Source organism: Cynoglossus semilaevis, chromosome Z (genome assembly GCF_000523025.1).
Source record: "Cynoglossus semilaevis isolate Cse_v1.0 chromosome Z, Cse_v1.0, whole genome shotgun sequence".
Classification (NCBI taxonomy): Eukaryota; Metazoa; Chordata; class Actinopteri; order Pleuronectiformes; family Cynoglossidae; genus Cynoglossus; species Cynoglossus semilaevis.
The window spans coordinates 11,266,008-11,277,677 of NC_024328.1; the positions used below are offsets into that span (position 1 = coordinate 11,266,008).

Sequence of the window (11,670 nt, forward strand, 5' to 3'; positions counted from 1 at the left end):
AACCTGAGCTGTTTCCATGTGATCTCTCCATGTGGTGTTTTTCCTTAAATGCTTTTTGTGTGTGTGTGATGTTGCTAAGGAAATGCTTCTGGTCCCAGTAGGAATGAGTAGTTTATATTTTTTTTTATCTATCGTTAAAACATGCTGATGAAGAATCTATCTTACTAAAAATATTTTAGAATTTCTTTAAAAAAGGTTCATTCAAGTACTTTTGCAAACCACCTTTTTCCGGTCAAGAACCATGGGCTCGGACATAGAGGTGCTAATTCTCATCCCAGCAACTGCAAACCGCCCCAGTGCATGCTGCAGGTCCTGGTTCAAAGAGGCCAACAAGACCACATCATCCGCAAAAAGCAGAGATGAAATCCGGTGGCTACCAAACTGGACCCCACCCGACACCAGGCTCGCCTAGAAATTCTGTCCATAAAAATAATGAACAGAACCGGTGACAAAGGGCAGCTCTGTCGTAGTCCAACATGCACCGGGAACAGGTCCGACTTACTGCCGGCAATGCGAACCATGCTCTCTCTGCTATCATATATGACAAAAAAAAAACCCAAAAAATATTTACAGGTAGATGTCAGTGTTTCATATCGGTAGTTGTGACTAAGCTGGATGATGGGATTATAAATATATTATCCGTTACCAGGTCGCGGGAGCAGCAGTCTCCACGACCACCACCTAAATCACACTGCACCGTACCAACCCCTCGTGAACCTTCTATCTCTATCTGTATCTCTTCTACAAAGTAAATGGACAGTGGAATGATTGAATATATACATATATAAATATGTAGTGTGTTAAAATGCATACATTTTTTTTTCATATTTGATTCATCTCAGAAAGTTATTCACACAAACGACAGTTATTGGGGCTAGTGTAACAGATAATTTGAAGAAAAACCTTATTATTCCACGTTTCCCTGACTTTGTCATAAAAATGAATAGATCTCAATTTTAATACAAACATGACGCTGGAAAAAGTACTTAGTGATTATTTTATTGACTGAGAAAGTTGCCTCATACCATTGACTTTCACTGTGTGAAAATCGAAAAAACAGGAATAATAAATCTTACTTTGCACATTCTGCCAACGTTTCCCTTCAGAAAACGGATGAAAAGCCACTTCACACACTTGTAACCGACTGATAAACAGGCAAAAACGAGCCTGAACGGATCCAAAATGGTTCCCCTGGTTGTATCACCTGCGTATGAGAAAGCTATGCTTGACATGGATGGTGACAAAGTTACAAAGTTGTGAAACAGCGTCACAATAAGCCATTTGTTACAGGGTGAGGTGACCCATGCCGCTGAGCCACAGGACGTCCCAGAGCTGATCGAACTGCGTCTTTACTTCACATGACTTTATTTTTACACCGTTCTAACAAACATGTTTAGTCAACTTGACCACAAGGAGTCGCTGCTCTCTTTCGGTCACTAGTCACATGACTTGAATGGATCAGTTCACTTTGATACCACTTGGGGTGGTCACGGCACAACAGCCTGTGTGTAAAAAGTTACCCTGAAAAATGTGTGGAAATGTTTAAAAAAAAGTGACATGAGCTTTTTTTCATATATTTATTAGTATCGATACTAAATGAGCGTAATTGATATTGTATCGACATTCGGATCGTATCGATATATTGATACATGGAGTCGATCACTCATCCTCATAATCATTGTACAAATTCCGATAAGTCCGATATTGCCACAAATAACCTAGATAATATTTAATATATTTTTGATTCAGTCGCTCCGAGCGCCCCCAACTCCTACCGTATCGTATCGCTACATCGATACCATCGATTCAATCACTCAACCTCATAATCATCATTGTTCTTTGAAAATCTAAACCTACAGTTGAGAGTTGACTTTTATTGTGAAATCGCGATCAGCCGTCGTTGTCTTGACGACTCATCGTTGTTACGTTTACTGTTGCCGTAATCCTATTAGCTATCCAAAGAGGAGTCTGTTGTGAGTGTGGGGTCCGGGTTAGTCTGGAATATATTCCGTGATTACAGCTTTCAGGTGGAATGAAAGACAAGTGTGAGTCACCATTTTGACTGACTTTGACTGAGTTAAAAAAATGTTGAAAAAAAGTGTTTTTATGTGTTTTTAGGCATAAAAATAAGAACTAATTTGGTTCTGTTTTTATACACCAAATTTTCTCTTTGAATGTTAACACAATTATTCTGCAGTTGCAAAGGTTGACCACTGTATGGCAGTGTTGGGTGATTCTCAGGCGTCCACTGTAGAGGCTTATATGCAACACTGCCATCAAAACATATTCTTATCATAGAAAATGACATTTTTATAGAGGTCCACTGTAGTGACCGTCATGCATGAAAGGGTTAATATTAGTAACCAAAAAAACAAAAAAAAAACAAACAAAAAAAACACACAAAAGGACATATTTCATTGAGAGTGTGCCAAGCTGATAGAATTGTGGGAACGGTGGGATTCACACCGAAGGTTCTCTCATTGTTTTCATCTGACCTTTGTTTGGGGCTCTTCTCAGAGGTTTTTGGCTTTGTGAATATTGGCTTCGGCTCAGCTTGGCATCAGCTGCGATGATGAAAACATGTGGCTTTGAAATCGTGGGATGGAGTGAAAATAAAGTCGGATCAATAATTATTTTTCTGCAGGTGGAGGAAAAGGGAGAGAGAGAGAGAGTGAGAGTCAGAGAGCGAGTGAGAGTCAGTAATGGCTTAACTTTAACTGCTCCTCACAGGCTCCAATAATTCAATGTCAAGTGGGAGTGAAAAGAGTTGGTACGAGGTACATTTTCTGCCCCTGTTGTGAAAACACATTTTCAAAATTTTATTTATTTATTTGCCAGTGGTTTTGTCACCGACGCAGCTCAGAGAAAATACATAATGTAGGAAGGAGAGTTGACCATAATGCAGAGTTGACATTTTGTGACACTGATGATTTTTGCCCCTCCATCTGCACCTTTTTAATGCCCCAGAGCCTTGTTAGAACAGCGTTATGGTAATATTTAATCTGCTGGGTTTCCACTGTTGGCCCACATCCAGCTGACGATGATTTAAGGATCACTGGGAGCTTTTAAAAATAGTTGCCCAAGTTCCCACACATTAAACCAGGGGTGTCAAACATACGGCCCGGGGGCCAGAACTGGCCCGCTAGGTTGTTCAATACGGCCCGCTTGTTGCTTTAAAAAAAATAGACAAACACATATACACATGTTCAGGGTATTGTTTTTGTATAATTATATTTAATTAAATATGCATAAACAAAAATAAATATCAAATATACTTGTAATTCTTTGCATGAAAACAAATGAGGAAAAACATGGACTCAATGTGATTCTTGGTTAATTACATTATGATCGTACTGGTCCGGCCCACTTGACATCTAATTGGGTTGAATCTGGCCCGTGAACCAAAATGAGTTTGAGATCTCTGCATTAGACTGTACAGCAGGTTGTTCTCACACATGGAGGCAATTACCGATCTAACATAGAACTGAACTGCAAAAAAAAAAAAATTTGCACAATAATCACCTCTACTGATGCAGGCATTTGACCTTTGACCTCATTCAGAAATAATTAGCCAAAAAAAAAAAAGCTTCTATATTTAACCTGAAATCTAATGTGAGGTGTACGACAAACCAATGTCTAATGCAGCGATTCTTAACTAGGGATGTCCGACATTAACTTTTTGCCGATATTGTCCAAATATTTAATTTCCAACGATCGATCTGGTAATATTTATTTATTTATCTTTACAAACCGCTCTATAGAGTTGCTAGCACCAGCATTCTGTGTACAATCTCCTGATTATTAAAAACCAATAATAAAGTGAGCTGCAATGCTGCCATCTAGTGACTTTCACTTTGATATACAGCTGTTTTTCCCCAAAACTATTTTCAGAGCACACATCATTTGGCGAAACCATGCATAGCCTTATCGGGTTTTGATTATCGGACGAAAAACTGATAATGATTCTTACGGATTTTACATAATTAGGCTAATATCGGGCCGATATTATCGGTCAACCGATCTTAATTTTTTTTGTTTTAAAACCATTTTGTTACAGCAGGAGGACCGGGCCGTGCATAGCGTTATCGGGTTTTGATTATCGGACGAAAAACTGATAATGATTCTTACGGATTTTACATAATTAGGCTAATATCGGGCCGATATTATCGGTCAACCGATCTTCATTTTTTTGTTTTAAAACCATTTTGTTACAGCAGGAGGACCGGGCCGTTCTTTTATCGCTTTCACCTCAGTTTAAAGTCTAAATGCTGCATGCTTACAGTGCAGGAGCTCTCAGAGTGATGAGGTCCTCAGACTGCAGCAAGGGCACAGTGTGTTCTGTTGATATAGTCTGTGCAGCAGAGAGCAGGAAGAACGCCATACCTCAGTCTGGAGGGAGTTCAGCCTCAGATGTTCGTCTCAGGAGCCTCGCCATCTTAACTTCGGCTTTTCATCCTGTGTCAGAACACGCCTCGCGAGACCACGTGGCGTTCCATCTTTGAAGGCCAACTAGCACCTCACTTACACCAAAGCAGCTCCCAGAGGGAGGCGTGGGAGAAGCACAAACATCAGCGCCTTCATTTTAAGAAAAGAAAACACGCAAATACTGATGAAGAAAAAAAAGGAAACGTGATTAAAATGTCATAATAATGGACATAAGCATTAACAGCTTTTTAAGCCAGTTCATGCATTTTTAATTATAGGTAGCTAGGTTTTGTTGGTGTTAATGAGGGATTCTTTGGGCGAGTACTTGTAAACAACCCTTTCTTAAAACCTCTGATGTTGACTTTGTACACCGAACGAAACAAGCTGTTTTCTTGCCACCACTGATGTTTTTATTTTACATCAGCTGTGGAATTTGGCCCAGAACTCGGCCACTTGTCGCGCTAAATCATCAGAAAGCAATTCATACTGGAAACACCACTGGGACTTGATCCAGAGTTGCTGGTATCACACGTCGAGGATGTCGCGACGTCGTGTTGTATCACACTTCGGAACTAAGACTACAACCTGTGATGTTCCATTAGAAATCCACTTGATACTGTGTGATGTTATTATCAGTTTTTCGTACCAAAAACTGATCATCGGTCCCAGCCAATCACTGTTAAAGGATCATTAAGGATTGGTACTTTTTTTTTTCTTTTCAGACTATTCTGTTAGTATCAGAGTCTGAAATCATCTTTAAGTCAGTGATCATAAAGTGACCCACCAGATCGTCCAATCCAGCCCACGAATGGATTTCCAAAATTAATATCAAATAATAATTATAAGGTGTTTTGATCGGTTCATTTTAACTTCCTTACCAGTGTATTCATTTGGATACCTCTTTTTTTGGCACTATCATGCTGCTCAGCTGTACGCTGTACGTTGAATTGCCCCTCGGGGACAAATAAAGTATTTCTGAATCTGAATCTGAATCTGAATCTGTATATCCAAAAAAGAATCTGTGCGTCCGAATATAATGGGCCACTTCTGGTCTATTTAATAAAGTGAATTAGAATTTCTTTCATTGAGGCCCAGTACCAAAGGACTCCTGGTTACTCCTGGTCTGTGAACCAGGGATTGGGCTCCCATGATTCATAGTAATCTCTATGATGCATTGTCTTCTCCCTCACTAGTTACACGATATTTCACGGTCTTTCTGTGGACTTGTTCTAGTTGTAAAAAAATCACATGTCACGTTGCTCTATGACAAACCGACACTGTGCATCAGCCTCATCCTAATATTCATCCTATTCATTCCTTTACCATCCGTGGCACACGGATGAGCTGAAAAAGATCTGTGGTTGACTGTATCGTTGTTGTTCCTGCATGCAAATGAAGGATTCCACTCCCCTGTGAAGAGTAAACATGCAGGGAGTGATGGGAAATCTGCAAGACGCAGGCTGTGGATCAGGTGATTTAATGAGTCCTGTTGTCGTCGTTGTCTTTTAGCTGCAGCTGAGTGTTGTCTGCATCTGTGCACCGGTTCATTTCAAAGTTAATTGTTTATTTATTTATTTTTTTTTACGACAGCAGGGAGAAGAACTTACCAATCGTTCTTCAAGTCTTCTTCAGTCAATATGGAGGAGATAACAACTGGTTTCCACATAAGAAAAGACATAAGACAAATTCATAGTTACTTGATGTCTAAATTAAACTTTAGTGACACACTGTGGTCAAATAAAAAAGATGGATTCTTCCGGATTCCAGTAATTCTCAAACTGTGAGCGCTCTCTAGTGGTACGTGGGGAAAATTCACATTTTCACATTCACATTTTCAATTGAATAAATCTGAAACATACCCTGCTTAATTAATACAACACTTAGAAAAATATATATTAAAAAAATGTGTAGCTAGTTGTGAGATTATGAAACAGGATGTCTAGTCCTTTGATTTATTCACTTGGTTTTTTTTTTTGCTGCAATGCAAGTCTGTTGCTCACTTAAGCACAGGCAGCACGGAATCATGGAATCACTTGCAAGTTGAACGTTGAACAAGCAGGGGTGGTACAGAGTATAAAAAGTTTGAGAACCACTGTTTTATTCTATTCTATTCTATTCTATTCTATTCTATTCTATTCTATTCTATTCTATTCTATTCTATTCTATTCTATTCTATTCTATTCTATTCTATTCTATTCTATTCTATTCTATTCTATTCTATTCTATTCTATTCTATTCTATTCTATTCTATTCTATTCTATTCTATTCTATTCTATTCTATTCTATTCTATTCTATTCTATTCTATTCTATTAACTTCTCTGTAGAACTCCACCAGGCCTTCAAAGTCTTCGACCATACTGGGGATGGCTTCATTTCAAAGGAGGAACTGGGGGTGGCCATGCGCTCCCTGGGCTACATGCCAAATGAGGTGGAGCTGGAAATTATCACCAAGAGACTGGACATGGACGGTAAGGAAAATACAATTAGCCCAACTAACCTAACTAGCCTAACTAACTACCCAACTAACTAACTTTCTCGTCTCTTCAAAGGCAATGGCCAGGTGGACTTTGAAGAGTTCATCGCTCTTCTTAGTCCCAAGCTGACAATAGTATTACCGGAAAGGTTCAACGGCACTGACTTTGACTCTGTCTTCTGGAAGGTGCTCGTTATTCAGCCGTTCATTTTCACCTAATTAGAAGAAACAGATGATTGTACAGCAGAAATACTCAGACTCTGACACTTAAACCATTAAACCAGTTTTAATTGAGAAAATCCACAAACCTACTTTGTTATGGTGAAAATGTAATCTTGGAGTTCTTACAAGAGACATATAAGCACATTCACCCACAATGAGACAAGTCTTTTTTTTTTTTGCAAATTTATTTACACATTAGTAAATTAGTTTTAAATTTAAATTCATGAGAAAAATACAAGTTACTTTGGTTTCTGTTTCTACCTTCACATTCTTACATTTATATTGGTCGCTCCACATCAGGCACTTCTTCATAGATACTGTACGTTTGTCTGTTTGTCTGGTGGCCTGTGTCCGAAGCTCATGTTTGATTCCGCGTCTGTCTGTAGAGTGACACGCAGAAGATGTCGTTGGAGGAACTGAAGAACCTTCTGTTCAACAATTTCAATGAGCACCTCTCCATGAATGACATCGACAACATCATCATGACGGAGGAGAACCACAGTGAGAGCCCTACACCCATTGATGTGGATATAGACGGTAAGGAAAAACTCTCTCTTTTATAATCACGCAACTCTTTTATATATACAGCAGGAGAATTCATTTTAACCACAGTCTGGCTGGTAGCTGGTACAGACTGGTGCACTGGTGTGTAAAAACTGCATAGTTAATGTGTCAAACTTACACCAGGTCACTTTCCGTGGCCCACCAGAGTTTCACATATGTATACTTGTCTTAAGGTCTGTACTGATGTGTACTTGACAAGTCAAATACTGCATGTGTAACAATTGCGTAGTGGGTAACTCGTTAGCGCAAACAACATTCCTTACAGCTCTTACAAATCTTACAGCTCACATTTTACACATAACAATATATATATTTTTTGCTTTAATATTTCAAATTGGATTTCTTATTTATTTTAATGAGGAAAACATATAGTGCAGTCTGTTCAAATACTTCATTTCTGGTTAAATCGTCACCAGAACTTGATGGTGAACCTGCCCATAACTTAGACTAGGTTTTAAATTTCAGCCCATGGAATAATTGAGTTTGACCACCTCTCCAACATGATTTAAACCAGTGTTTCTCAAACTTTTTTTATGGGTACCTTTATTCAAAAAGTCACAAACCTTCACGAACCAAGTCAATAGACATTATTCGTAAACTCCTGGAAAACATGATGCGAGACGACCCATAAAAAAAAAAACCTCTTGCGACCCAGCTGAGGATCACGACCCAGTCTTTGGGAAACAATGGTTTAAAGAATCAAATTTTCCAAAAGTCTTCAGGTGTGCTAACCTTTCCTGGAGTCGTGTTGTTTTTTTATATATGGTCCTCAGGTGTGAGAAAATCTGTTGATTATAAACCCTGACTGTTGATCTTGACTGTTAACAGACCATGAAAACACAACACACTTTGTCGTCATTCAAATCCATTAACTGAATCGTCTGCTACTTGTCACATATTCGTTTTTTTTCCCCTTTCTCTTCTGCCCAGATGCTAGCCCAACGCAGGAAGGCAGGCAAACTTGCGTCCGCAAAAGCCTAGTATGCGCCTTAACTTTTGCCTTCATCATCAGCGTCCTGCTCATCGCAACCAATCAGTTGCTGCGAAATGAGTTTCAGCCTTAGCCGCTACTTAACCGCCATTACCACCCCAAATAAAAAAAAAAACAAAAAAAAAAACAACAAAAACAAAAACAAAAAACAGGTAATGCTTCTGACAATTACACAACTGATCACCGTATAAGTGCAAAAAAAAGGTAAAAGTTGAGGGTTGGTTGGTGTGAGGTCGGGTGTTTAACATATCGTTCTTTGTAATAAATATATTCAGTAACTTTCAGCAGTTTTCAAAATAGTGTCCGCTTTAAAGAGCAGGGTGTCAAGTCCTGTCGGTGTCAGTGTATTACTATATGAGGTTTATTATAAAAGACTAGAGCAAAATGTGGCGCTTTGGCCCAGAGGCAACGTCCCTGTCATTGGTGTACTAACCGCCCTAACCGGCAAGTTTGAATCCCGGTTAGAGCGGTTAGTACCTTCCAGTGGACTCACCACCTGCAGGAAGATTTAGGGGGGGTTGTTACGGTGCAGTGTGATTTGGGTGGCGGCTGCTGCCCCTGTGACCCGGTAACAGATAAGTGGATGAAAATGGATGGATGGATGGATGGACTAGAGCAAAATATGTCGCGTTTTCAGCAGCACCTGTTCAAGGGAACGTCTTTTTGAACGAGGTGCAGAGTCATTTAAAGTCATGTTTTTGGAGGCAAAAAAGTTCCGAAATCACTTACTATTAGAATTAAAATAACTGGACAGGAAACAGGGAGAGTACAACAATGTGGACATCGCTCCAGCCTGATGCACAGGTGACTGGAGTATATTAAGAAAATTATTTTTTTAAAAAGTGTTAAACTCTCTCAGTCACCACCTTGGGAGGAGGGGGCGGGGGGACGGGGGGCACGCTCCAGAGTTTGACCATCATCTGTGCATAAAGTGCATGGATTTAAGCAGGTGTCTTGACTCATTTATAAAAGTTATAAATCTTTATATTCTTTATAACTGTATTCTCACTCAACGTCAACTGTGAGCAAATTACTTGTGATGGAGGTTCACCAGTGATCACAGCCAAAGTTAAACTGCATGGTTAATTAAGGGGTTCTTAGATACAAGCTCATAGATAAAAAAAAAAAACATGCAAAATATGCATCAAAATTGGTTTTGGAACTAAAAAAAAATGCGGAGGAGATATTTACGCTTTTTTTTGGTTGTTTGTTTGTTTGTTTGAAAGCTTTGCTATAATGCAATAACTGTGATAAATGCATTTAAAACAATGCTAAAACAAAAGACCTGCTAACTGCTACGAGTTTTTCTACAGCACTTTTAAATTGAGGGGTTTGGCAATACCGCAGAGATGCTAAAGAGCCGAGGTTCTTTTCAGTGAGGTACTAGTGGTTGGAATAATAACCTACTGGGGCCAAATTGCATAAAATGTTGCAATAAAATAAAAAGCTCCTCGTCGATTTGTCTGTATGTAGTTTAGGGCGTCGTGCATCTGCAAGTACGTGGCTCGCGTCTCTTACTGTTAATGTATGTTTGTGAATATTACTTAACTTTAACCAAAGCTTTGATGGATTTTGCGACGACTGAACCGGACTTCAGCTTAGTAACAACCGATGCACTACCACGCAGAACCAGAACCAAAGTCTTAACCGCGTGGCTGAACAGCTAACGGAAGTTCGATTCCGTTAGCTGTTCAGTTAGCTATAATTAGCACGTAGGTGTCAGATTTTATGCCTTACCTGTTTAAATGCAACAACTGCATAACTATCACACCATGTCCCCCTGCTGTTACTGGACTGTATTACACAGGACAGTAAACAGTAAACAGTAAACAAAAAGGTTGAACAGCATCACTCCATCAGAGGAAACTGATTTTGAGAGCAATATAACATTTTTTTCATGTGGTTTTGTCAAAGCTGATGTCTTTATAACTAATTTCAGGCAGTCGAAGAAAGAAAAAAAACAAAAAACAAAAAGCAAAAAAAACCCTCTCCCCTGTCCTTTGACTGTGATGTTTAACTGCAGGATTACAGATCACTCAAAAGCCCACCGTGCACTGTGGACAGAACTTGACACTCAAAAGACAAGACAAAAGACAGCATTAGATTTACGTTTCTTTTGTTTATATACGATTTACATTTATCAGGACCAGATGAAACCACATTGAATCATTTTGCTGCTAAAACTGCAATTCAACAATGTCTTTACACCACAAATTGTGTGAAGCTGTGAATATGAACCACAAAAGTTCCAGATATATTTTTTTTATGTCAAGGGCAGGGGTCACCAACAAGATGCCTGTGGTCACCGGGTAGCCCCCGTGGACTACCTAAAGTGCCTGTGGGGTATGTTGTAAAAATGGAACTAGTCAACAAGTTATTTAGTTAGTTAATCCTCTTGCTCTTTGTGGGAGCATATCTAGTTTTAACCTTTTACCAGTTTTCTCTTTTTTTTGGGGGGGGGGGGGGCTAAATGTTGAGTTTCATCACAAAAGAGTTAACAGTTAGACATAAACTGAGCCAATCATACTGTTCAAAAACACAGGAAATGTGAATATTTACCTCTCAGTATTGCCTCTAGCAGGACGTAGATGCAACCCAGACTAGATTATTAACCAAAGATGGGCTGATGCAACTGTACAATATGTCAAAAGTGTCAGATTTTTTTAAATCACCCAAAACACGCAATTATTAGCAAACCTCTGATGTAAAGCTTTTGTTTTCATTTTTGCACTTTATGTTGTGCTCGTGGGCACAACAACAACAACTCAGCGCCGTGATTGTCAATTGTTTCTATTGTTACTATTTCAAGTACAAATTAGTCATATAATGACGTTGACATAAATGTCTATTTTTGTGAAGATATTGTGATAGATTTTGATGACATATATAGCTGTACCGTTTGTCTACTAACACTGCTGGGGGAACAGTTTCCTAGTGGCACAGAATATTAATAAATGGAATTGTTGCCTTATTCTCTGAGCTCTTGATGTTGTG

At 39.1% G+C, this 11,670-nt stretch overlaps 1 protein-coding gene across 1 annotated transcript in view; it reads left to right on the forward strand.

Moving 5' to 3' along the window:
- The window catches only part of cabp7a (calcium binding protein 7a), an 11,284-nt gene extending 2,142 nt beyond the window's left edge, over positions 1-9,142 (forward strand). Inside the window, exons 3-6 of the mRNA XM_008336296.3 lie at positions 6,751-6,894; positions 6,976-7,085; positions 7,508-7,658; positions 8,616-9,142. Coding sequence (XP_008334518.1) covers positions 6,751-6,894; positions 6,976-7,085; positions 7,508-7,658; positions 8,616-8,749 — 539 coding nt within the window. The 3' untranslated portion in view covers positions 8,750-9,142. The remainder of the gene's footprint in view (positions 1-6,750; positions 6,895-6,975; positions 7,086-7,507; positions 7,659-8,615) is intronic.
- Positions 9,143-11,670: the final 2,528 nt, after the last annotated feature.